The sequence below is a fragment of the Phalacrocorax aristotelis genome, chromosome 8 (assembly GCF_949628215.1).
Source record: "Phalacrocorax aristotelis chromosome 8, bGulAri2.1, whole genome shotgun sequence".
Lineage (NCBI taxonomy): Eukaryota > Metazoa > Chordata > Aves > Suliformes > Phalacrocoracidae > Phalacrocorax > Phalacrocorax aristotelis.
In genome coordinates, this window is record NC_134283.1 from 25,318,392 (window position 1) to 25,346,389 (window position 27,998).

At 40.4% G+C, this 27,998-nt stretch overlaps 2 protein-coding genes across 14 annotated transcripts in view; one reads left to right on the forward strand and one right to left on the reverse strand.

Annotated features, from left to right (window-relative positions):
• The window catches only part of PWWP2A (PWWP domain containing 2A), a 32,367-nt gene extending 21,334 nt beyond the window's left edge, over positions 1-11,033 (reverse strand). For both annotated transcript variants that reach the window (XM_075102081.1, XM_075102080.1), the window contains exon 1: positions 10,339-11,033. In XM_075102081.1, the coding sequence (XP_074958182.1) occupies positions 10,339-11,033 (695 nt within the window). The remainder of the gene's footprint in view (positions 1-10,338) is intronic.
• A 26-nt stretch (positions 11,034-11,059) lies between these two features.
• FABP6 (fatty acid binding protein 6) overlaps positions 11,060-27,998 on the forward strand; it is a 45,718-nt gene continuing 28,779 nt past the window's right edge. For 6 of the 12 annotated variants that reach the window (XM_075102084.1, XM_075102089.1, XM_075102085.1 and 3 more), the window contains exons 1-2: positions 11,314-11,420; positions 13,029-13,116. The gene's annotated coding sequence lies outside the window, so the exon portion shown is untranslated. Of the gene's footprint in view, positions 11,149-11,291; positions 11,421-12,230; positions 12,420-12,513; positions 12,625-13,028; positions 13,117-27,998 lie in introns of those variants that run through there. The other 6 variants (XM_075102088.1, XM_075102090.1, XM_075102093.1 and 3 more) reach the window with 6 other exon arrangements.

Sequence of the window (27,998 nt, forward strand, 5' to 3'; positions counted from 1 at the left end):
CAGTGAAGGCTGCAGTGAATTATAAACATTTAGCAGCTGATACAGGCATTTCTCCAGCCTACATTCTGACATTAAACCACAAGAGACTCACACATTACTAAGTTTTAGGCTCCCTGAAGTCCCAGAAGTCCACCAGGTGTAAAGAAGTTGCTTTACCACACACACTCTCCCTTCCACGAAGGATTACAAGTAAGGTATGCAATTCCAAGTAGGGCTTTAAAAGAAACTATCACCTAATAATACTTGAGTTAGCAGTATTTTCAACGTTACTTGCATCAAGAACTTCAGCTTCTTTAAGAGCGGTAAGATCCAGATCCCATCTTTCATTCACCACCTGATAAAGATTACAGGATTTGGGAAAAAGTTAATTCACTAAGAGTCGAGAACAAGACAGGGCAAGATCTCTGCTGCGCAACTTTCAATCCCAAACACCACAGAAGTAAAACTAGACAGGATTGTGCTATCAAATGAGCAAAATCCATGCAGAAGAACATCCCTTACAACTCCTTTCACTATCTCAGGAAATGCATTTCCTAGCCCCTCATGAGACATTTCCATAGTTCAATGCACAAGCCTTTCTTCTCCATGTTAGGAAACTAAGCATTATTAGCAGTGAACAGGGAAGAAGTACATAAAGATGACTGCACAGAGGTTCTCCAGAAGGATCCCATTTAAGTACTTCATCTCTCTTTTCCTAGGTTTTCATTCTACTGCCTCACAAGCAAAGTCAGCATGATTAGCACTCCAAATGCATACAAAAGCCTAACAGAAAGCTTAACATATGACTGATACCATAAAGGCATTGCAGATTAATTCTACATCTCAGACTATCTTTTCCTTCAAGCACCTGCATAACACACAGGTCAAACAGCTGAAGAACAGGACAGCCAGAGTGGAATTTTTATCTAAGATGCAAACCTGGTTTAGTAAGACACAAAACTAATCCAGCCAATCTCTGAAGCCAGAGTCTGGCTCACAAAAGTTACTGATTTAACAGATGAAACAGAACCTGCCCCATCTACCTAAAAATTAATGAATTGTAGTATTAGAGAATATTCATGGATATTGTGTAGTGCCAGTTACATAATAATAAATGAAGACACTATTCCTGTAAATGATGTGTCAATACATAAAGATATGACTAGTCAAGACATAGACCACCTGCAGTACAAGAAATTTTGTAAGCCCAGAGACTGAATATTACTTCCAAGAGTTGAGCGTACGGTGTCTTGTCTTTGGCCTCATCCAATGGCAGGTTGCGTCTATAAACATTCAGTTTTCAGATGATCCTTGTTTCCTCCTTGGTGAATGAAGTTCTCCAGTTATGCAACTTGGAAGAATGGTATGAAAAGCAGAGAGAATAATGGCAGAAAAACCTAGGAATGAAACATTAAATGATGCAGGAGACAGTGAAGGCAAAACACAGAATGGCCTATTTTTCTTATGAGAAGAAGCAGAATGAAAATGTGATCTTAAACCTATTCAAGACAAGGCATGACATAGCATCTAGTTAGTTCAACAGTGACCACCATGAGTATTTACTGCATATAGCAGAATTTCAAGCCCTATTTTCATATGCCTGGTTGGTGGACCTTGAAGACAATTGTTTCTCATACAATCACAATAATTTCTGTTACACCAACTACAGGTCTGAAATAGCTAGGAGTGCCATGTGTACGTAGGTTAGACATAAAAGTTGTGAAAGCTAGCACTTAGTTCATCTACTACAGAGACTAAGATGGACTAAAAGGCTACCATATAAAAAAAGGTTAAAAAAATGCAGGCAACATAACTCAGCTGTATCATGACATCTACTGATCCACATGTCAGTCAATGACTGGGCAGTAGAAGATCACCTCTTAAAAGAGATTGTTTCAGTTATGCTACAACAGTGAGACTACTACCTATATATTGTTTGTCACATGTTGCATGTTTAAGTTCTATAAAGAATTGTAGTATCACCTGTCCCTACTATAATATTACTCCCCTCCAGAAAAGGCTATTCTTGGAAAGACATACCCCAATTTCTGTTTGCTTAAGAAAAAAAACACACAAAACCCCCAACATTTGTGCATCAGTTCCAGCTGTTCATTGCACAGCATACTCATGAACAACATAATATAGTCCTACCTCAGACTATCACTTGAAGGAATAGGAGGGTTCATTGCTGGGGGATCTAAAATTCAAGTGTTAGGAAAACCAAAGTAAGAAATAGGTATTTCAACCTAATTTAAGGCAGTTCTGGAAAACAGCACACTGCTGCTTCATACCTATTGGTAATTAGAACCAGTTTTCCATGTTACCAGCTTCCTCTCTTGTAAACGTGTCCTGGCTCTTTTTTGCTTTGAAAAGGCACCTCTAAAAGAGAGGACGGTTGAGACCCATTGTAAGAAACCTCCAATAAGTTTTATAAGTAACCAGAACAATCAGTAGGATCCAATAATATTTCTGCTATACAAATCAATTCAATATACATATGCATTAAAGACAAAGAGCAACAGGAATATCAGGAGCTATATTTAAATAAGAGACTAATGGGGTAGATCAGAGCAATTCCGGCAGTCCAGCGATCTTCAGACTGAAAAGAGCTTTCGACTGACTAGGGTATGCAGAGACAGAAATATGATAAAACCAGCCAGGTTTGATTTCCACAGTTTGTCAACTGCAAGTTCATGAATAGGTAACCATGGAGTATTTTGTAATTATGTAAAAGCTTGTTTGGCTATCAAACCTGGAAGGCTGTCACTTAAAGCCACATAGATTTGTATTACAGATATGTAAACTTAAGTACTTCAAGCAAAGTAAAAACACTTTTTTCAAATCTGAATTCTACAGCAGAATTACTACAATGAACACATAATACTATTCAATTTGTATGCAAAACAGCACAGTTAAGAGTATTGTTTTAAAAATACACATGAGGAACAAATCCCATTGAAATTCATAACTGTATATACTTAAGCATCTAAACAATACATCCTGGGGCAAAGTGTTTTTACATTACTATGTAAAGTCTTAAGCTCTCATCTTTAGCCTCCAATGTCTAACTTTCACTTCTCTATTAAAGGAAACAAAAATGAAAAAGCACCTTGCTCTGCCAGGAAGAGCCAAAGGAGAGAACCCACTGAACCAGATCAGAAGTATGTCATATTTGTCTGTGAACACACTGAATAAACGTCAGAGCACGGTAACTTCCCATGTTGTGATAAGTGTTCAATCAAGCCTGTTGTAAATGATGATCAAAACTCATCTTTGCCACTAAACCAGACTACAGTAATCTCCGATTACCTTTTCATGCATTGCTCTTGTACTCAGTATCACCCTCAGTGTTTTGCAAAAGCCAAGACAAGCAACAACTGACTGAACTTTTATTGTGTAGATAGAAGTTCAAAGTCTCTGAATGCCGAGAGTATAATATGCTGAAATAATGTTGAGCCGAGTATATGTATTCCATGCATGTATCTGAGGGTTTAAACTATAATATTCAATGTGATATACAATTAGATCATAGCTATTGGAACACAAACTATTTCAGAACTCCTCAAAATAGCCTGTATTCAAAACACAGATTATGCAATAACCTATTTTTAATATACGATTTACTTGGTGTGATAAAGTGTGATATGGAACACATTACTTCAAGGGGCAGGCACCTTACTGGAAAAAAAAGCATACACAGAGCCAGACTATCAACCCAATGGTTTATTCACCTCCTGAGCAATGTAACACCAGGCTAAACAGACTAGAAAATGCATTTTTTCATTTAGATCTCTAAAAATATGGCAAAGGACCTCAGTATCAGTGACCCTTTGGAAATAACACACCAGCAAGAATAGATGTTGCCTCACCACCACAAACTCTTGGCACCAAGGCAAATTTGGCTAAAGATACGATAGTTCAAATTAAGTAACATGTGACAATCCACATCTAAGCAAACTACCAGGAAGCTTACATACTCAAAGATTTTTACTAACCAATGTTAAGCTCAGTGTTTTTCAAGCAGGTGCACTTGCCTAAAATCCAAACTCTTGTTTCTGGCACACTTTCAAAGCAGAGGAAAGACAAGAGCAGGGTAGGTGTAGAATTGAGTTTGAAAGAACATCAAGAAAGCTGGTTAGGAGCCTCCAAGGCAGCAGCCGATTTTAATCATTCCTAACCACTGTTATCTGGCTCTCCTACTACAATCACTGCCCCAGTGGAAGGCCACTAATGGTTATCAAACAATATGCAAATATACCAAAGGCTGTATTAGCTTACAGCACACCTCTCCATGAAGTCAGAAGCTTTTTGAAGGACTTCAGCTTCCAGGAACTGAATCACTAAAGTCTACATAGTAAGGATGCTGAACCAGACTTTGAATAATTTATCCATGGTAGAGAGAGAAGAATCTCTAAGTTGATAAACCTGAAGAGTACGCAGGTGGTGCCCTAATCCCTGCTTTCCCCCCACAGAAGTGGTAAGGTACCCCTCCCTCACCTTTTCATTGGAAAGGATTTACAAGTGGATTCACAGATTTTCCTTCAGTCTTCTGTGACTTGGAGTTCAATCAAGGATATAAAAGTAAACTTTAAAAGACAGAACGCTTTAAGTTTAGACTTCCCACTAACTATCACAATTTTACTCGCACATTTATAAAGCTGAAGGTCTGTTCAAACTGAAATTATCTTTTAATTTTTTCATCTGTTGGCATTACTAGTTTCAAGTGTCAGTTGCATTTTGAAGTAAATGCTTTGCTGATATATTTGGAAGTGTTACACAATTGCAAAAGAATTATCATTAAGATAAAATACCTTGAATACACACTTCAAGATCATCCTCATAACAGTCAGACTCAATACACATGGAAGAGAATTATACCATTTATTAATGGATGAACTTAAAGCCAATTATGTGTCAAGATGGACAGGATTCACCAGTCCCATAACACTGTAAATAAAAAACAAACCATATTTAAAGCATACTGAAAATTTCACCTCCACCGTCTCTCAACACCAAGCCAAGTCAAGCTACACTTAGAAAGCAAAGGCAAGCCGTGCCATTGGAACACAGAAAAGCGTAGCCTAAGAAAAGAGGACAATTTAACCATCATCTGTTGCATCACAGTCCAACCAAGAACAGGTGCAGACTACAACTACTGTAGGAAAGTTTGAGGCACAATCCACAGATGCCCTATGTACCAGACAGATTAGGGTTTAATGGTTTGAGAAAGGGAAAAGGGACACTCCTTGCTCAAGCTCAATATCAGCAGCAGACTGGCAAGTGTTTACAGTATAAGCAGCAGCTTTAACATGCTTTATACCTACACAAGCAAAATCCTAAAAGCTAGTCCAGTTTTGTTAGCCACTTTCACTTTCCAAGTAGAAACTTGGAGATGAGTAAGCCTTTCAGAAAGCGTTTGAAAAGTGACAACAAATAACCCTCAATGAAGTTTTGGATGTAGATAGACACACAAGGGAACCTATTTTCATATAGAAGATGAAACATTACAAAACCATAGAAAAATTTAGGTTGAAAGCAACATCACAAGGACTTCTAATCCAACCCTATCCTCTAAGTCAGGCTAAATTTTACACTATCCCATTCAATATAACCTCTGTCAGTCACACGCAAAGGATATGTTAACCACACACACACTCACATCACACCTATGCCTCCAGTGTTCCAGAGATAAAAGCAAATATCAAAAAAGCATTATGGCTGTTGCTTAAATGTTAGAATTTCACCACACTCCTTTACACATCTGAGAAACAACAACAGAGAACAAAAGAACGGGTGAATTGTAGGAACACCTTGCAAACTGAGTGCAAGTTTAAAAAAAAAAAACCAAACATACCACAAAACCAAGACACAACCCACACACAACCCTCGGTAACAGACATTTCTTTACTGCTGAAAACATATTAGAGAACACCAGTACTTCTACAGAACTTAAACCTTCCCCAAACAAGGACGACAAAATGTTGTCCCTATTTATTAAATTGTTAGTAGAAGAGAACTTAAGAGCTGGGGAAACGTGCCACATTTTTTCAAGCAAAACTTCTGCTGTTTCCTTTTTGTGTCAGCAGATCATGAATTTCTCAACTTGGGAGTACCTTCCCCCCCCCCCGCCCACCTTTCTTGGTGCATATAGTTACAACACACTAGATTTACCCTGTGCAGTTTATACCAACAAAATGCGAGCTTGCACAGACTGCAAGTTTCAAGAAGTGCTAATGTAAATGACTTAAAAATCTAATGGATGTTCTGCAGATTAAGACAACACAAACTAGGGAATAGACACAACAGTTTATTATTTATCCTTATTCTTTTGCAGTAGAAAGTTCAATGAATAAAATGGGAGAAAGGTAGGATTCAAGAGTCACCAAGGAAGAATGCTGCTACTGAAAACTGCTACTAGAATGAGGAGGATTTGATCACATAGTTCATGTATACCTTGCTGCAGGAAGTCTTGCCTTATCACCCACAACCAAACCCCAGTTAAGGTATCTTCCACAACCAAACCTGCCTACTAGCAATACACTGGGCATCTTTTGGATATCTAAGGCTTTTAGGTCGCAAAAGAACTTTTTCCTCCCCTTTTCCCCCCTCAAGAACTATTATGATCACATAAAAGTTGGAACAGAAACAGCTTAGAGAAAAAGGAACTAGGAAGACACGCATCCATCACATCTGTAGGATTAGAAGAAAAATTTTAGCCAAATGATAAAGCAATAAAACGTCCAAGTCCTGACTGTTAGCAAAACAACAAAACAAATTTAATCCCCCTCCTTCCCCTAATTTTTGGGAAAGGGGAAGAAAGCAGAAATAGTTATCCTCTCTCCAGAAAAGCAGACTAAAACCAGGACTTGTTAATCCTACATTTTAAGACTTACAAATGCTACATTCGTCAGGTATTTCCTTACTCTCTACTTCCTCCAGGTGCAGAGCAAGATTTCCGCTAATTTTGAGCCAGCAGGTGGCATTAACATCTCACAGACCCTAAGCAAACACAGTCAAATGCTGGATAGAGGCAAACTTACAAGCCCTCTTTAAGGCCCATACCTAAGGAGTAGTTTTCAATGACAATTTGTACAATGGCATGGAAAATTAACTAGAGTTGTGCATGAAGCATTCCACTGTCCACTCTTGACAAAATAAGACAGGGTTGCCTTCTTCTCCCTGCCTGATGGTTGGCTGCATTGCCCGTCTCTCCTATCAGCACAATTCCATCAGGTATACACCAAGAAACTCGAAAGAGAACCTTACCCTAGCATGCAATAAGGCACTTAAAGGGTAATGGCAACAGTAGTAATAAAGTAAAACAGTAGGATCACATTCTTACTTTGTGTAATAAGCCTTCAGACTATCCAAAGGGGGATATGTCCCTCTTTAAATGATGATTTACTGCATAAGAAGTTGATTTGGGACTCAACAGACGTGGGTTCCTATTTTCTACTAATTTTCAAAACCTCCTGTGCAGCTGCTGACAGGTACACAAGACTGCCATTAGTACAGGCAGAGAAAATACTTCCTTACCTCAAATAAACGTAGGAATAAAGTCCACTGAACATTGAGGTGCTTGTGTTCTTGTGTTATAAGCTCCTAAATGGGCATCCTATTTACAGAATGTAGGAGAGGAAAGGGAAATCAGGCCTTTAATACAGACACCACTGACTTAATATCAAAGTCCACAAGAATAAAATGCAATGTCTGTGCATCATTTCAACAATGGAAACAATTAGGAAAAAAGAAAACCAAGACCAACCGAAAGATAAAAAAACCCCAACTTTAAAACCAGAAATATATAGGGAAATTTTTGCTTTTCTTTCACCTTGAAGTTCAAGTAATTCAGAACATGACCTGAGAAGACTAAAGAGTCCAGTGGACAGGTATTTAAAACAGTCACTAAAACTCACTCTTAGTACTGTATGAAGTGGTACCTTCATTGCCCTGGAGGGGAAAGCAGAAATTAAGACCCAAAAAGGTCTAGGAATTGTTCTTTTCCAAATATACGATGAAAACCGTATTAGTACATGCAGTGAATGCATCAGCCACTTTTTGAAGCTATTGAATGAGTAAGCTCTAATAGAAAATTTCACTTTTATTTTCCAAGAACTAGCAGTCTTAAGATATTGATCCCCTTTGCATTAGGGACATTTATAACATTATTCCCATGCACTTGAATGAGCTAGTGGTGACAGCTTTCAGTAACCACCCATCTTCCATACTAGAAATCCCAGTGTCACTTACCACCGAAGTCTAGAACAAGATTTAAATCTTGGGCATTCTTGTAACACCTGTTTTCTAATAATGCTTCAATTTCTTACAGATGGCAAGTTCTTGGACTAGTTCTAGAGTTGGATTACCACTGCATTTCCTGCTCTGAGACACTTGAACAGAGACTCCTATTCACCTACAAATACTTGTCACTGGCCAAATATTAGAGACCTTATGTCTAGAAACTCAATTCTTCTTGTCCCAGCACTCCCAAGAGCCTGGCTTTTAGAATTTTAATTTCACCTTCTGGATTCCCATGTAAAAAGCACCTCTGAAGAAGTCCAGGATCACATGAAAGGAGAGAAAGCAATGAGTTGTTCCACTGCCTAAGAAAATCTGGGAGTAACAGCACAAGCCTTCATCTATCACTTTTCCACAGTTCTTACTGCCCCAGGGCCTGTGCCTAAAAGCAGGGGAATTGAGATGCATGCTTCCACTGAAGCCAGGACTCAAAAGCAGCAGTTTGCCTGTTACAGATGACCTTTACTGCAAAGGGCTGCAGTAGAACTCCTGCATGACAGAAGCATCTTCAGTGCACAAGAAAACCTCAGGCAAACGAGGGGATGTCTGTGGTCAGGGTGTGTTTAGTAAGATGTGATCTCTTTCAGGAGTAAGGGAGAAGCTGATATTTTCCTTCTTCACACATACAGAACCCTAGAAGTCCTAAAGCACATGCTTTGTCACCCTGCTCACCAGGGCAGCAGCATCATTTTGCTGGTGTAACTTCAGACCTATAAAAGAATCGATGTTAGCTAGCATTGCACCTCGAGTTGTAACGCCTTCTGGCCTGCTTTGAGACGTTTAATATTTCACGTTAGAAATAAGAACAGTTTGCAGATCCCATACTTGCCTTCAAAAGACAAACTGATAACATTGCATTTCAAACCAGAACCCACGAATTTAGAACTTACTTCCATGACATTATCCGTAACGTGGGTTTCAGAAAACGCCTTCTGTTTCAAAAACCAACCAAGAAGCTAGGCTGAGGACAAAAGTGCGGGTCCCTCATACCTTGGAAAGCATCGATAATACTGATATTATAGGAAGTTATGAAATAGCTACTAGAAATGTAAAAGGGAGTGATAAAAGATATATGACCACACATGCAGCTTAAATTTTTTTTTTGGGAAAAACCTGCATCTTTTGCATACCTATTATTTTAAGCAATAACCCTAGCCAAATTTCACTTTTCTCTCATGCACTTGCCTAGTTCTTATATGTCTAGAAAACAAACACTATGATGAAGAGGTATTTCACCTGTAAATAGTAGTTGGATTGTTTATAAGACATACAGTATCACTGATGACTTCTGGCCTCCCAAGATGCCTTTCTGTAGGGAGGCAATGAAAAAAAGCAAACCCCAAATCCCACGGTCTGATAAGGCTTTAAGTTATTTTGTGATACGTAACAGCTCGCCCCCGCCCAAAAGGGAATGTAAGAACCATTAAGCTTCCCCCCATTCGTTGCATACAAGGAGCAATCAGTACTAATAACGGTACTTCAGGACTGTAATAACCTGGCTTGAAAAACATTACTCTGAAAGAGTATATACTGAAAAATAAGGTTACCTAGGCAATGTGCGACACAAGCCCACAGGAAAACCAGATCTCTGGGTCTGCACGCTTGTACAAAACCTGGACTAAAGGCCAACATCCGTAGCTCAGGTCCTTTTTCCCTGGCAGAGATGGATGCTGGGAGCCCGGCGTGAATCCCACCCGAGCCGGAGGGACGCGCCCATGCCCTCGCCCCTCTCCCGGCTCTCCCACGCCCTCGCTCCCACTCGGGACTGCTCTTGTTAAGGGCAGCAGCGCCGAATGGGCGGCCACACTCGCCCCCGCGGCTAGAAGGGAGAAGGAGGATGAAGATGCCCGTGAGCCGCTGCTGCCGCTCCCCAGGAGTGAAGGCGGGTGCAGAGCCCCGGTGCCCTCGAGCAGACCCAGGGCCTTCCCGGGGCGAAGGAAGGCCCGCCACCGCCCCCCGGGCCCTGCCGGGGCCACTCCCCGAGCCCAGGTGGTCTTCGGCGGGGACGGATCCCGACCCCGGGCGGGCGGGGGCTCGGGACGGCTGCCCCGTGCGTCTCACCTTTTAGAGAGGTCCATCAGGACCCCGGAAAAAAGCTTCTCTCCCAGCCGGAACGAGACCACCAGGGCGTCCTCGATGATGTGATCCAGGGTGACCCGCACCTCGGAGCCGGGCAGCAGCGGAGCCTCCGCCTCCCCCCCGGCCGGAGCCGCGGGCACCGGGGGCTCGGGCTCGACAGCGGCGGCATCGGCAGCATCCGGCTCCTCCTCCTCCGGCCGGGACGGCTCCTCCCCGGGCTCCGGCTCCGCGGAGCCCCCAGTAGCCGGCGGGCAGGGCTGCGGCTCCTCCTCGGGAAGTTGGGGGTGCCCCGCGGGCGGCGGGCAGGGCTGCGGCTCCTCCCGGGGCTGCGGGCTGGGCGCTCCCCGCTGCTCGGCTTGGGGCGAGCCCGCCACCGGCGCGGAGGGCGGTGAGGGCGGTGGCTTCTCCGCCCGCTCGGCCTCCGGCTCGCGAGTACCGGCGGGGCTCCGGGCGCGCTGCACGGGCGGCGGCTCCTCGGCCTCGCCGGGAGCAACCTTCCCCCCGTCGGCCTCCTCCCCGTCCGGCACTACCGACTCCACCGCCTCGGTGACGGCGGGGAGGGGGTCGGCGCCGGCCTCGCTGCCCGGGATAGGCTCCATCTCGGGCTCAGCCTCGCCGGCCCCCCCGTCGCCCGGCACCGCTGCAGTCGCCGCCGCCTCCGCAGCCATGGCCGCCATTTTCTCTGCTGCTTCACCGCCGCCTCCCTCCAGCAGCGGGATCGATAACCACGGCCTTCCCCGCCCGCCTGGGAGGGAGGACCCGCCCCCTAGGCTGGCAGCCGGCAGCCCATTGGTGAGCGTAGGGCAGCTTTCTACTTCTACTGGAGAGCAGAGCAGTCCGTTGAGCCTAGCGGGAACTTGTCGTTGGCCACCGAGGACTTCATTCAATGAAGAGTCGGAAAGAGGAAGAAGGGGTGTGGCTTAGTGCTTCACAGGCCGTTACGGGATAGAGGGGTTGGGCTTCTAGGGCTGCCCCGCCGCCTCATTGGTGGAAGGAGGAGCCGCTCCCTCGGGAGGCTGGTAATTGGCGGCGCAGAACATCCGTCAGGAGGGGCGCGAGGCAAGGTGGCGCGCGGCGGCCGGCATGCGTGTTGTGGGCGGCCAGGAGAGGGCGTATGGGAAGATGGCGAGGGTGGGAGGCCGGCCGGCCGGCCAGTATGTCCATAGCCATAGCCATAGCCGTAGCCATAGCTCGCCCTCGAGTGGCGCCCCCGTGGCCAGGGGGACAGGCCGCTGCGGTCTGCGCCTTCCAGCTTGTGCAGCGCCGCGCCCGCCGCCCCGCGGGTGGAGGCGGCGGGTGCTGCGGGTCTGGGGCGCTACCTGCCCCCGTGCGTGGGGGCCCGGGGGGAGCGGAGGGGAAACGTGGGGAAGGCAGAGGGCCCGGTGTCTTTTGTGAAGCAAATCAACGCTTTGAAATATTAAGTACCATGAATTGGGTGCATCGGGTAAAGGTGAAGTGCTGAAAAGGGGAGAAAAAGTGTTTCCCCGCAAGATGTTCTGAATCGGACATCTTTTTCCTGTGGGATCAACAGTTCCTACCCTGTGGGCGGTTTTGGTTTTTTTTCCCCAGGTAGGAAATCTTGTATTTCCTAAACAAAAACTAAGGAAAAAAGAAAGGGTTTAGCCCGTTGTATGCGTGATTTCACATTTTGGGAAGCCGAGTCCTTTGTAGAAAGGAGGGATTTGTTAGGAGGAAGGATGGGTGAGAAAGAAGAGCAGGAGCGAATGTAGACAGAAAGAGAAAAGTGGTCTTAGGGCATTAATGGCTTTATTCCTAGTGCTGTTATAAGAAATATATATTGTGCAGCAACAAAGGGGATTTTCTGAAAAGTAGTAAGTCAAATAGATAAGATTTTCTTCAGAAATAAAGTATTCGTTTTCTTTCACATTAGTGACTCTTACTGGAAGGCTTCAAAGTTACTACCAACTGTATGCTTTCAATAGAAACAGAGGTACACCCCGGGCTTTCAGCTAAAAAAACTTAAAAATAATGGACATGAAGAACTAACGAAATTTTTGCACAAAGTGTGAGGAAAAAAGATCCTTGATCAGATCTGAGGCCTGGTACTACACTCATCTTTTTTTTCCTCATTGTAGGAAAAGTGAGTTGTATGTAGTTAAAGGACTGCAGTAATGTAAAGAATTTTTTTTTTTTCAGAAATAATAAATGAGGACATGGAATAGAACATCTCCTGTAACAGCAAAAAAGCTATATATAATTCTATGCAAGCAAAACATGATCTTGCAAGCTGCTAGCTGTAGGATTTTAGTAAGTAATAATAGCATGATTAACCTACTCTGTTGTCCTGATCATAGTGGTTTGACTTGCATAACAGACACAAAGACTCTTACTTTTGTATCTGATAATGGTTTACTTTGCCTGGTGAACATAATGTTTGCACTTTCGGTGGTGTAAAGTGTGTAAGGCACATATGGGAACATCAGGAGGAGCAGCTAGACACGTTTCTGGAGACAAATACATTAGAACTATAGGTGAAAGAAATTGCTAAAGAAGACAGTGCTTGCTAAAGAAGAAACTGCTTAATAAATTTTTGTATGCTTTACGACTGTATCTGCTAGATCAGTGGTTTGGTAGTGTGGGTGGGTAGAATAGAATGTGTTTATTGGGAGAAGGAGTAGTAGATACTGAATTACAAATTTATTTCTTTCCAGCCATGCTTGCAGCTTTGTCAGTCTATAGCGCAGAGAAACAGCAGATGGATTCAGCGTATGATCTGTGGCTTAAAAGAAATCAGATTTGGTAAGCTTTTTGAAAACTACCTGCCATTACTATTACTTCCTAAATAATTTTGAAACAATTTTGTTAGGCCATATTTCTAAAAGATCTGTATTCCGTATCTTGAGGCCATAATGCTTTGAAAGATGGCAATTGTCTAGGCGCCCCTCAGGCTGTACACGTTCTTTGACAGAATTCTGCAGAATAATGAGAAGATTGGTGTTGCTAGTGACTTACCTTAATTTCAAAGCTATCCCTGTTCAATTTGCATCTGAGACTTCAGGGTTTTTCCTGTATGTTCTGCTAAGGGGAATGCACATATGGCTCTGGAAGGTTCACAGAAGTTGCAAAGGGTTTGTAAAGAGTTCTCATCTTGAAGAAGCCTAAGAGAAATGGCATAAGAGAAATGGTTGTAGGAGCGGAAGGAGGACTCTGCTGTTCTTTCCTCTCATTATTGTTGTTCTGTGCGATTATGACAACATATAATATGTAGAAAATGAAGAGTTGTTTCCCAGAAACTTTACCTTATTCAGATGAGTCCTAGGACAGATTAAAGAAACATATTAGTGAAGATAGTTCATACGTAACACCAGAACTGTTTTCACATTGCTCTCCTATGCAAAGAATTTCACTGTGCTTGGAGGTACTCCAACTGTATTTTGACAGTAGACCAAACCATACTCTGTGTGCGCAGGACTGTTCTGCACATTAGAGGTATGATCATCTATTCAAATACTGTTTTCCTTATTACTGCCTTACACTAGCAGTAATCTGCTTGTTCATCCCAAGGATTGTGAGGAAAAGGCATCACATTAACTAGAAGGGCTGGCAGGGTACAGGGATATGTATTGTCATATATTCTATTTTTAAAATTATTTGTTACTTTTTTTACTCAGGAGGCATAGTACTATACTTGAAAACCTTCAAACACTTGCACTCCAATAGACGTTTGCAAAAGCAAAGTTGCTGGACAGCTTTCGCATAGGGCAGGCCAGAACTGTCATGGTCCTTGCTATCAAACAGCATGGCTTGTGTAGATACTTTGTACGGTTGGTGATCTTAATTGTGCTAGCCGGTCAGTTCAGTTAGCCACAATTAATTTCTCTGGTGCTGCAGTGCCAGGGTGTACAAGGATGGCAGTAAATTCTGAGCCTACAAGAAATTGCCAACTAATACAAAGAGACTGCTCAGCCCTTGAGCTGATGGGGCATTAAGATCCAATAGCTCATCCCAGCAGGCTTTTTGTTATGTTAAGTTCAGCCTTATGTAGAGGATGGGTGTAAAATGGAAGATTTCCTCCTGCAAAACTTCAGCAAGGTCAATGCTTACTGAAATCCACCTTGCTTTTCAGCAGGTGTTGCTCGTGGCAGACAGTTACCATTAAAATGCTAACTGTCATCTTTCACATCTACTGGAGTCCCCCCACCCCCTGCAATCCTTATGCTAAACCTGGGAAACAAACCTGGGTGTGCGGCTTGTTAACGCTCTGAATTGTTTCATTGAGATAAAAGAGGAGATTATATGCTTGACCCAAGCAGTTTAAACTACTAGGGGGGGTCTTAAAATAGAATGTAAACAGCTTTTTTGCAGTATGATTTGCATGTTGAAAGGTGCTTTTAAACAGACGTAAACAAGGACATTTATATATCACCCTAATGGCCAACAAATAGGATACCATAAGTAACCCTTAAATGAAAACATGCTAACAGTAGGCATGTAGATGCAGGATGAAACTTGTAAGTTTAAGAAAATAGTGCTCGCTATATAATTTTTTTCTATCCCAAATTCCTTTGATCACTATTTACTTTGTTTATTTTAAATCTAGCCTGTACTCTCTTCAGGATAGTGTTTGTCTTTTTGTGGCTGGTTTGCATAGTGATTGGCATAGTTGGGGCCTTGTTTCCATCCTGGGACCTTTAGAAACTGCCAAGATAAAATTAATTAATTTAATGAAACAAATTGCACTAACACACTTGCTGTAGATTAAAACAAGTCTCCGTGTGTTCAGCAAGTGGCAGAAAGGACAGAATTGGAAAGAAGAAACAATGAATTCAAGAGAGGAACGGATACAATTGGAGGGAATGCAATGGTTGATTTGAAGGCAGGAAAAATGCAAGGCTCTATGAAGATGTGTTAACAGCATGTTGGCAGGCCAGGCAACTGAAGAAGTTTTATTAAGTTTGGGCTGAGTGAGTGAACAGATGTGATGTGGTTGCGTGATGCCTGTAAGAAGTAGATACGGTTGTATCTGTGTGCATGGGTATACATGGGTGAAAGAACTGTGTGTGCGGAAGCTGGGACATGGTGAGGATCGGGTCTGGCAGACTTGACTGTTTAAAGGCCTGCGCTGCTCAGTGTTAGTGATACTGATTTGTTCTGCCATGACCAGAGTGTGTTGCACTAACTATGAATAGAAATCTTGAAGTCACTGAATAGTCACAGCATGTATGTGTGTTTTAGTTCTAAGCGCGTTGGGTTAAGGTGCGTGTAGCTGAAGATGATGTTTAACAGTAACATAATTCTCTGGGCATCAAGTTTCGTAGAAGTGCACAACCAAGAAAGAGCCAACACAAGAAGCAAGGTTGTAATGGAACAGTATATATAAACACAGTATCATCAGGGTTGCAGTGAAGCCAAAGTGCATAACTGCAGCATAGTTACAAAAATTCAGCTTCCTTAAAGCTAATTTAAGTACCAATAACAGTGAACCTGTGATAACAGTCTCCAGAACAGGCTGCGCCCTGGTAATTGCCTTGTAGCTGGAATTTGTGGTGTTCCTGGTATCCCCGCTAGCTGGATATGGACAAGTTTACTACGCTTGTTCATGCCACAACTGATCTGCCTTAGCATAGGCATATGGAAGCTCTAAACAAGTGTGTGGATTTATAGGGACTGTTTATAGTGTCTTGGTAGGATAGTAGACATTTTTCCTAATATCTAGACTGGGGTGTAAGAATTTTAGATTAGACATTTACAATTTGGAGTTCTAACAGCCTTGCTGAGACTTTGTGACTCCACACATTAAAGGGATTGTGGTTTACTTACATCCTGTAGCTCCAGTCTTTGCTGGCTCTTCAGCAATGATGCCAAGAAATAGTGTACTACAGGAAACATCATACTTTTATGCCTGCGTCAGTCTGAATCATAGTGGCAGCAGATTTCTTTGACTGCTCCTGTGACCCTGAAAAAGGGCTGAGGGTCTCACAAAAACCTCCATGAGTCAGGGTTTAGGTACCACTGTTTTATGCCATGTTAATAAATCCATTTTAACATTATTCAATGTTTGCAAGGCATGATCTGCTATTGTTGTTTTCAAGGCTCTCCTGTTTAAAAAGAAAAAGTGTAACCAATTAAAGGCAATGTATGTAAGTAATGCAGAGGAACATAAGCAAACAAACGACAAGAAAAGATTGGGTCTTGATTGTATGCTGCAGGCTTACTGCTTCTTATAACAAGTTAGGAAAGTAGTGCTCTTAAAACAATTGTTAATTACATTTAAGCTGTGTTGAAACTTCATTACTGGTTTGTTACGGAAACTCAGTATAGGAGGAGAAAATAATTGGTCATTCCTGTAATGTTTGGTAACTGATTTTTGTAGCCATAAGAATTTAGACCTCATTTTGTTAGGTTTATGAATGATCATTAAAGGATTTATAAAATCTCACTGCATGCACACATGCCCCAAAAGTCTATGCTGCAATTTGAAAAGTTAATTATATGCTAAATTTCTTGTGAATAAGAAATGAAGTCAACGATTGGGTCTCTATCAAATGTCCATATGGAGAATTGATATAAATTAATTACCATAGTTGGAGTTGCTTAAAAAAAAATTGCAACTCTAAGTGAGTCCTTGGGGTGAAGCACTGGCATTAGCTCACTGCTGACATACCTCACACTTATTTTCTAATTTTAAAGAATTGTGAGTCTGAAACTACTTCATGTCTTATCTTGTAATCTGATCGATTTCTGCTGTCCTCTGAACTGTGTACATCTGTCAGTACTGGTCCACATTATCTCCACATGTTTTTCCTTTCAGATAAAATAAAACAACTTTGAAGATGCAAAATTGCTAATACTATTATTGTTTCATATTTTGGCATCTAAAGCCTTATCTCTAGTTTGGCATGAATACATGTAACTTATTAAAAATGAATTATATAAATAAGAATATTATTTTAGTGTAAATAAATTCATCATGCTCTAAAAACTAGGTCTATAGTATTTCTCAAACCATGATCATTGTTATTAAATGGGTAACTTACTGATTATAACTAATTCTTAGTTAATCAAGTGCCAGTCCTTTTCCCACACATGTACACGCTAGTCATCTTCCACAGTTATGTATTATCAGTATTCAAAGTTGTGAGTGTAGAATTAATTCATTCAGTTATATGATCCGATTTTGTAGTGCCCAGCTAGATCAATCAATTTTATTGAGTCTTGGGGATGTGGTAAATCAAAATTAGTCTAAAATGTGACCAAGACATCAAAGAGCAGAGTTTGCAAGGTGTCCTTTTCAAAAGCATTGTCAGGACAATTCAGCCTCTCTAGTGCTGTGGCCCAGAGGTATATCGGTGGGCCTGCAAGAGGCTCTTAAGCTACGACACCACACTGGCAGCACATGAGCTGCCTTATGTCTGAGTCAGGTATGAAATACTACAGTTCCTTCTTGGTGGAGCTACAAACCTCATGATAGGCATGCTAAGCTAGCTCTAAAGTGATCTCAGAAGACCATCTGTCCATTTGAGTGTACAGGTACTCTAGTTTCACAGTTCAAACTGAAATTGTGATTATCACCTGTACTGCTGTATTCTCAAGAGGTTCTACAAATGTTAACAAGTGTCTGGACAGTACGTGACCAATCTGTTGAGGCATCTAGCTTCATTTTGTCTTAATTTTGACTGCTAAGGCTAAATATTTTTGAAAGCATAAAGGCCTTAGGCTCTCTGAATAATTTTGTAGCTAAAACAATATTTATGTTTTCAGGACTCACATGAAATGTAATGCAATTTCTGACTTCATTCAGAAATCAAATAATTTGTATACATTCTTCAAACAGACTTGAGTGTTACTTACAGAAATGTTCTTCCTCAACAATTTTTTATTCATTTTCCTTGATGGCTTTAGGAAATTTTAACTTTCTCGTTCTAAAAGAATGTGTTTTGCATTTTCTGTGTTCTGCAAAGAGCAGAACTGTAGCTAGTGTATTCTTTTTGGATGATGCTGTTAGTGCCAAGAGCAGCACACTTAGGGACTGTGTTACTGAATTTAAGATCTAGGAAAACTGAAAACTCTTTTCCTTCAGATGTTAAATTATTTTTTTCTTTATTTCTGCCTCTTTAAAGATCTCCCTGTCTATGATTTGTAGTGAACAGAGTAGGATATATTATTAGTCAACTTTTAGGTGATCTTTTAGCTGGAGTCTCACAGTGTTTTATCATAAATATAAGGTTGTAAAAAAGAAAAAAAAATGCAAAAGCAACCATTTGCTTCAAGTAGCCTATACAGAGGTGTTCTTTCCTGTGGGAATTAAAATCTTTGGTATTTGGATATAGTCAGTTATTTCTAATTTTGTGACTTAACTGTAATGTACATATTGTAATTTTTCTGCCTTGTTATGAATATTTGTATATGCTCCTTTCTAACATACCTGGCTGCTGTTTTGCACCTTGATCACATACCCATTCACAATTGCATTTTTTTTGCCAGTGAAACCTTATATTTCAGTTTCAAGATGATAAATTTATAGGAAAGTCATACATATTCTCAAAGTGTCTAAATATTTCTAATCAAGCTCCCTAGGTTTGGTAGGGGGTGGGAAAGCAACTGTGTCCTGTCAAACTTGTAGTGGTGTCTTGTGCAGATATTTAGTTGTGAAATTCTGCTGTAGCCCTTCAGACTCCTTTATCTTTAGGTATAACTTACTGCTCTGAAACACAGTCATGGCCTTCAGAAGCCATAGGGTTGCTGAAAGCTTAATTTAGCAGAGAGGTTCTTTACTTTTGTCTCCCATGTTAATTTAAGAATTTACACTGTCAATCTTTTAAAGATCTCATCTGTGGTTGCTAGATTCCAGCTCCTTTCCTACTTAATGATCTGTGATGATACCACCTCCTTTGACATTCTACCGGTAATTAGTTAATAGGTACCTGTTCTGTATTCTCTAGATCTTTACCCCTTGAGTTGCAGGTTAAAGAGAAAACTTTCTGAGTACAAGTTTTTTTTCATTCTTTATTTATATGTTTTGCAGTGAAGTTTACAGCACTTGTCAGTTACTCATTGAAATATGGTCCTGATATGGCAAGCAGGGCTGGCCCTTACACCTGGATTTGGTTAGGAGATCCCTACAGAATACTCAAGTGATTTACTACTTGGGTCATTAACAGTCTTTCCCTGAATCAGTGCTAAATTAGCAACCCACACTTAATAATGGCTCACAGAGTGGAAGAATTTGCTTACAGAAACTATCACAGAACAATTCTCTCTATGGATACTCCGTTCTGATTGAATAAGGTTTTCCAAAGCGAGGCCGCGCCATGTGACTTGTTGTGTTCATAGTGCAGTTTTTAACTGTGACTGTCCTTCACAGATACCCTTGCTGCTGTGGCTTAATCTCTTCAAGCTGCCCTAGCACCAGTAGAGGTGCTTGATGCTTATTGGTGCCACAGCTGTCGGCGTGGAGAGTCCTGCAGTTGTGCCAGTTGTAATTGCTTACGGAATTACTTCTTTTACTTTGCATAGCAGAAGAAACAATTGCAGGAGTTGTTGTAAGGGCCAGTCATTGCTAATACCGGTATGTTATGTAGCCTTAGCTTGAGGTTTCATCTTCTGAGTGGCTCTCTTTGAACCTGAAGATCCGTTCTAGGAATAAACTCACTTTTGTCTCTCTATATTTTCAAAGTAATTGTCCACGAATTAAGAAAATCATTCCTTCAAGGAAACTGTTCCAGAATAGGGATTGGGGGGTAGCCCTTGGAGTGTTCCTGGAGGTAGTGTCTTTGACTTGAAACATAACACAAACAAGTGAAGTTCTCCTGGTACTTTTCCGAAGAGTTAGCATATCAGTCTTGACGACTTAGATATTTGTTTTTCTGTGGTGGTGTGGTCTGTGTGTTGGGCCCCCCCGCACTGCCCTGGTTAAATTGAATGCAGTAGTCTTAGGTATTAAGTTGCAGATGAAATGCATTAAGTTCTGCTCTCGAACAGGGTTGGGGTTTAGCAACTTTCCCATCTGAGGCAAAAGTTTAGAAGCTTCTTTTTGGCTTTAATTCCCTGCTATCAAGTCCTCTTCTATTTTTTTGACAGGTAGTGCATCAAGCCACGATAATGATGTTTTTTAGAATCACCAGGATATTTCTGAATCACCCATAGATTTATTTGTAAAAAGAGCAGGTTCTGCAAGATTTGATGTTGCCTTATACCTTGACCAATATAAATCAGCTTCTTAGGATCTATATCTTCCTTTCCTAGCTCCTGAGTTTCAGTCAAGAATGTCTAATTTAATGAATTCTGTGTGTTATGCATGGACATTTAGATATTCTTTAGGGTGAAAGGGGCTATTTGTAACTAAGATTGTGTAAGAATTGACATTCTAAACTATAGTTCTCATTGCTTTGGGAGACTTATGGGAGAGATATCTAGATTTCTAGATTTCCGTCTGAAAAGTATTAAGGGAATAAAGGGAAATGAAAGAATGGTTAATTTATCAAAAGCCAAACACTCTGTATCTCTAAATTTCAATCATTCCAGTTGGCAAAATTAAATTGCAGCACAATTAAATGATTACAAATTATATTTCAAGTAATGCAATATATCTTATGAATATTTTCTACGTGAGTTTCAGAATATCTCCTTGGAAATGGGTAAATTTGTATAGCTAAAGGTATGAAAAATTAGGGATACGGTATTGAAAAATGCAACCAAGTTCTTAATTACCATCTAAACAAATATACAGTAAAGGAAAAAAAATGTGTGTGAAACTTACCTTTGGCATTGCCTGACACTTCTGTTCTTACCCATGCAACTACTGTCTTTTCTTTGTGGTTTGTTTGTTTGCTTGCTTTTAAATTAAGATACAATTATTTTATCTATGAATACATCATCTTGGTCCACTAATACCTGTTCAGTCTCCTTTGCCTAAGAATGCTGTTTGTGACAAAGCTTCTTGGAATGTTTGTGGCAAATAAACAAGGCAATAAGTATTAGTCAAATCTGTGGCAGAGATGTTTTAAATATGAATTTAAAACATTAGAACTATGAAAGACGAGTATTAGAAGTCTCATATAGAGGAACAGCAAGAAGGTATAGTATACAGGTATTTCCTGGAAATTTCCAGGTAAACCAAGTATTTCAAATTCCTTTTAACTCATCAATAGTTTTTTAATAGTTTGTAGGTTCGGTTGTCTCTATCGGACCACATCCAACTTGATTTTCTTATGGGGTGAGCACAGCAACTGTATTTCTTTGCATGAGAAAATGGGAGCTGGAAGTATTTGGGCAGCACCTCTGAAAACAGTGTTTACTCTTTACTCGTGGTCACCTGTGTTTTGGGAGAAGAAGTTGTATTGGATGTCAGGGTACCTGGAAAAAGCAATAATCAAATAATAGTTGGTATTTGGCTTGAAACATTAGACTTCCAATTACAAGTACTAAAGCTTATTATTTAACAGAGGATTCAGCACATTATTGCATTACTCTTACTTTAAAATATCTGATGTCATATCTGTCATTTAGGATTCTTCACTGACTATTTTGATTTAATATCAGTTGTTTGCAGAGTGTCAATTAGGTGTTAAGTAATTCTTTTCATTGTTGCTAAGAAGAAGGCTGTGCTGCTGCAGGTAAAGAAATATCTAGAAGGTTTGCTGTCCTCTTGAAATCTGAAGTGGAGTACATCTATATTGAAATCTGTGTTTAATAATAATAATAAAGGGGCAAAGATAGGGACAAAAAGTGTCCTATATGGATAGGGCAGCCAGAACTGTTACTCACAAGTTGGATTATGTTTGATTTTGTGAGAAAATAGTAATCAGTCAATTACTTAATGTTGCATACTTGTCGGGGAGGGGAGGGAAATCACTCATATGGAAGTGGAAAGAAAATGTTTTCAGAAGGACGTAACTGTCACTTTGTTTTTCTTTCATAGCTGATATAAGACTGAGTATTGAAGAAGTTTTCTTTTGTCTTATGGCTGAACTAAGGTGGGGAAAAAACCTCCTTGATAAGCAAGTTGAAAAGAAGATTGAGAGTTTTACTTGCCCCTGTTGATTTCCATTTCTTTCTTTTACTAAGCCCATATACTACCTAATTCATCTAGGACTTGTAACCTGACTTGTAAATTATATGGGCATATAATTAAGTAGCACTGCTTTAACACATTGCCCAGTGTAAGTTACTCTGTCAGCTGACATGAGCCCTTTCCAATGTGAAGTAGAACACCATTACTTTCAACATTGTTTCTCTTCTACATGAGAAAGTCCTTCTACAAGTCCTCAGAAAGGGATGTATTTTACTGCCGTGTAAGCTGCTATTATTCATTTCGTGACAGAGGAGGACTGAGATACAATGTCTAATGAAGTTCTTCAGTTGACTAGATGAAATCTGTTAAGCTGCTGGAAAGTGTTTGTGTTTGATCATAAACATTTTAAAATGTTTTTGTTTGGAAGGGACCAAATTACACTAAGTGAAAGTACTGTTGAAATGTTTCTTAGGATATTCTGTGCCATTCCTAAACCTTTCCCCAAAATTGTTTTTAGTGTTGAAGATATGCATTGCTATGTATGGTATTATGTAGTTAGTGTAAAATACATCAACATTTACCTTTAAATTATACGCAATGTTCTTGTTTGCTGACTGAAACAGGATACGCCTTCCTCTAAAGATGCGTTGGTTTTTTCGTTATATGAAAAAGCAAATGAATAAATTCTCTAGTTATTTCCCCTTAATAAATGTTAGTGCATTGGGTTCACAGCAGATAAGAAATGTTTTGATATCCCTCTTAAAGCACTGACATCAAAATACAAAGTATATTCGAAGGTGTGATGGACAAATACCTCCTTCCTTCAGGGTAGGAATTCAACCCATTTAATGGAGTGTCTTTATAGGTGTTTAGGGCCTTTGAAAACAAGCCTTGAATCAGTTGTTGAAAATCCTCCATGTCCAAAGCAAATGGTAATTTTGAAAATTTAGAACTGTTTTTCCTCCATAATCACACGGCAAATCACTGACAGCGGTGTACACAGCACCATGTTCTGGTAACTGCTGGAGGCAGCTGCTCAGCAGGCCTTAGTACGAGCAGCTCTCTGAAATTGCTGACTTCAGTTCGTGTCTGCTGAGCCTCAAAGACCCAGTTTGTTTCTGACAGTTAAATGGAATCCTTTTATTTCTGCAGTTGTACCTCTTCCTCATTAATAGCTCTTATTTAATCTAGGCTTTTGTTCTGTCTTGTTCCTTTTGTCATAAATATTTCTCTTAGCCATCTATGAATAATATACAGGAAAATCATTGAACAAGATAATCTTTTTCTAAATGAAAATAATTTGACCAAGGTGTCTCAAGTATATTTAGTTCTTTTGCTTAGTTCTTGAGCTGTTTATTCACACTGTCCCCTTTATACAATTCTTTTTAATTTTTAGTGCTATTTGTAATTATCTTTTCTCCTTTAAACTTTGTGATGAGCTGGCACTTAAATTGCTTGTTACAATCACTGGCTCTTAAACTGCTTTACAGAATGCTGACTTACATAATCTACATTCTTTTAAAGAGAGAGAGAAAGGAGGAGGGAAGAGTAGGATGATCGTCTTTAAATTTATACTTGATTCATTCTGCCACACAGACTTGTCCACTGGCCTTCAGTTAAGAGCTAAGATCAAAGCAAAATGATCAGTGGATAGCTGTAGCAACATCACAGCAGGAAAATTTTACATGGGAGTATGTATCTCATGACGGATCTGAATTCAGCCTAGAACTCTTTGCCATATACCAAGATCATGAACATTGCATGATTACAGAAAGTGAGTTGAAGATCACAGTCTCTTTCCTTTCAGGTAACTGTCTGCATCTGAAAAGATGCCTCTTCTTCAGGACACAGAGCCCATCAGGAGGTGGCTGTTGACAGAGCGTTTCTATATAGACATGCTCAGATGGCGTCACATTAGCTTAGCCTATGAAGCTACGGTAATTAATGGCCTTGCAGGGGGACAGCTCTTTTCCTGCCAAGGCAGTTGGATATTAACATGCCTAATAGGTTGTGGATTGACATTGCTCTATGCCCAACCATTGCCCAGTTCAGGAAAGCAGGGCAAACATGCAGCTGCATCCATCTCAACGTATGGACAGATCAATTTACACACGAGTGCTGTAAAGAAACTGCTTTTGTGGATGTACAGATGATTTGCTTTGCAAGACTGTGAAATTAAAATATTTTTTCAGATGTTAAATGCACAAAAGATAAAACTACAGATACATGTGTGCTTTTTAGGATCAGGTACCTGTAACTATGAGTTGATTTACCCCAGCAATAAGTTCAGTATAAATAGATATCCAAGCTTTCATACTGTAAAGTTGTTCCCAACAGTATGACCTTCCAAACCTTGTCCTGGAAATTATTCTGGGAATTGTTTCTTGCTTGATTCAAGTCAAGAAATCTCCTGGTTACTGCAGCATCTTTATAAGAAGTAACTTTTATGTGTAGTGCTTCAAAAGTTCAAAGGACAAAAAAATGCCTAAGGCAGGACTGGCATTTGAAGTAAAAGAGCCTGTTGGGACTTCTGAGTACTTTCCAGGTTTGTTTGCTTGTTTTTTTCTGACTGTTCGCTTGTTCCCATATTTCTAGGAACATGCTAGGTAGTTAATATTACCACTATCTGAATGAGAAGAAACTTATGCACCAGTCTTTGTTTTATTGTTCCTCAGTCCTGTCTTTTCTGCAGTATTTTCTATGTACTTGTGTATGAATTACAAGAACCTTAATAACTCCTATTTTCCATGGAAGTGCCCAGCACAAGTGGGTGGTGGCTTTGCTCCTTTACTCACTAATGTACAGCATGTATCCCTTAAGCTCAAGGGCTGCTCCACAAATGCGTCTCACTCTTATTTGACACGTATGGAAATGTTTATATGGGCAGTATATTGTCCAAGGGGTTTTTTTGTTTGGTTTGGGGTTTTGTTTGTTTTATTTTTAAAATTTCCCTCCAGTTAAAGTACTTTCAAAAATGCAGATTGAAAGGTGCATGGAGGTCTCTCTGTATGTTTGTATGGAGCACAGAACAATTGGGCCCAACCCTGGTTGTAACCTTTACCTACCACTGTAATCCAAATAACTAGGCGGCTTTTCCTGCAGTACCAGGAAGACTATTTGTATCACACATAAGTGTGTTGTGTTTTATCCTCCAGCCCAGATGATAACTGTAGTGTTGTTCCTCTCCTGATCCCTGACTGCCTCCTTGCAAAAACACTCATCTCAAATTAATGGCTATATTCAAGAATTAGTTGGTTTGGTGCAGGTTGTGGGTTGAAACACGTGTGCTATTGATCACCTGTAATGCACTGGTGACATCACTGGAGCTAGGATAAACTGGGAGGCCTAAGCTCAAGTCTAGGTAAGTTAGCATGGTAATTAATTTAGAATTTCTCGTAGAAATCTTCTGAGCAAATTACAAAAGTCTCTTTTACCTAAAATAATATGTCAAAGCAACTGTTTCGTTCTTTAGTTGGGGAAACAGTAGTGTTTCTGAGGTTGTTCTACATCTGTAGACAAGCTCTGTTGACCCCAAGATTAAGAGAACTTAAAGCTGTTGAGGTGTGCCTTTTCCTTACCTGTGGTCTCTGGAGATAAATCGCATGTCAAATAGGAATAACAGGAAAGGTAAAATACTGACCTTAATTACTTACAGAAATGGGAATCCTGCAAGCCTGTTCTCATTTAGGTTTTTGTGTTGACAGAGCTTAAGAAGATGGGACAATAGAGGAAACAAGATTGACTAGTAATCATTTGAAACCATTGTACTTCCCAGCTGAAGCAAGCAGCTGCCAGCACATCTCTGACACTGTGTCCTTCTCTTGGTCACTTATTTGTAGCCTCAGCTTTGCTGGCTGTGAAATATGGACAATAACTTTTCATTCACACAAGTGTAATGTGGTTTAATTAAAGTGAATGTTTAAAAATAACTTGAGGATGGAATGTGATGTGTAAGTGCTAAATGTTATCCTTGACAAAGACACAGTAACCAGATAATTAGCCTTTCAGATGCATCTAGTTATTCCATAAATTACAAATTAATTTCTCTCCTTAAATTAAGAGTTATTGACACATTCAGCTTTCTTGCTAATTGGTTTACATGACCAATTGGGTATATGTTGGTAAAATGGCCCATGAAGGCACATGTGCTTTCCAGCTAGGCGTTGCCTTACGTGAAACAATTATGTGTAGATTGGCTACAAATCACTCCAGTAAGGTCAACAAAATAGAAAACATTTGTATTGGGGTTCTCTAGGTAGGTTTCAAAAGTGGGCTTATATTTTGCAGTCCCTCTTGAAGTCACCTTGACTTCACAGTTTACCTGAGTAAGAGTGAGTAACTCTTGTCTCACATCCTTGCCACCTTGTCCACATGCCATTCATAACTGCTATGGCTTGTAATTGGATCTTGATTTGAGTTTGCTATCTAGTATCTATCTGATGTTTTGAAAGTGGTAAAACGGAGACACTGTGGAGCCCAGGATTCCACACTAACTTGGTTCTTTCTGCCTCTCTTGTGATACAGTTTCAAAACTATTCAAAGGGGAGGGCTGTGGGGTAAATGACAAGGTATCCAAGTTTTTCAAGCCTTTCCACCTCACTTAAAGAGGCCAAACAGAAGTGCTGAAAGCTGTAGCACACAGCTTAGCCATGCCAGCTGGTTAAGCTCTCAGTTAAAAACAGCCAACCAAACAAAAAGCCAACCAAACAAAAAAAACAACCAACCAAACAAAAAAAAAAAAAAATCCCAGCTGATATTGAGGTCTGCAGTTCTCATGTTGGGGGGTGAAAAGCTACTCAGAGCAGGATTCTTCCCATACCATGTAATCCAACAATATAGAGATGATATTCAAGTGAATATCCATTACTGATATAATTCCACTGATTTTTTTAATCCGATTACACTGAGGATGAATTTGTCTCTCATGGTGTCTGCACACACACGCACATGCACGCATAAGAGCACTAACAACAGTTGGAGAGGTCATGGCCCATTTGTGTATGCTAATGTCTCTGTGCCTGATGTGCATGTTTCTTCTCTTTATCAGATGCTGTTCTCTGACTAAGATTAGAATAAAAACTTGCAGTTAGCAATTTTCAATGCCAGGCCTTTTTTTTCCCCTGGATTTTTCTTGGGGTTTTTGTAACATTTTGCTAGAAGATTTGTTCTTGTTCCTTCTTAGTGTACCTATTTCTCTTTCTTTCTGTCTTTCCACAGAGTTTCCTTTTATCCACCCTTTTATTTCCTCAGGCCTCATCTGATGTGCATGGTTTACCAAATCAAGAAACGCTGTCATTGTGCACAAGTATTTTCAGCTCTTCTGATCTTGAAAATGTAGCTCAGACTGTATGTGTCTCTCTCTAGTCTGTGTATTTTTGCATTCTTGATAAAAATAATGAATGGTCCCTAGTGTTTAATAAAACTGACACGTTTATTATTAGTTTTAAAATATCACAGATATTGAGGGGGAATATATAGGGAAATAAACTACAGATGCTCTCCATCAGCCTTTTGGGAAGGGGGCTGGAAGGGGAGAGTAGTTGTGTCCTTATGTCCTTATTTTCTTTGGAAGACAGTACAAATTTTTAGCAATTCAAATTAAGGTCCTTCTCCCCCTTTCACTCCTCCCCCAAAATGAGGACTAGCCAAGGAGAGGATGTTGTTGCCA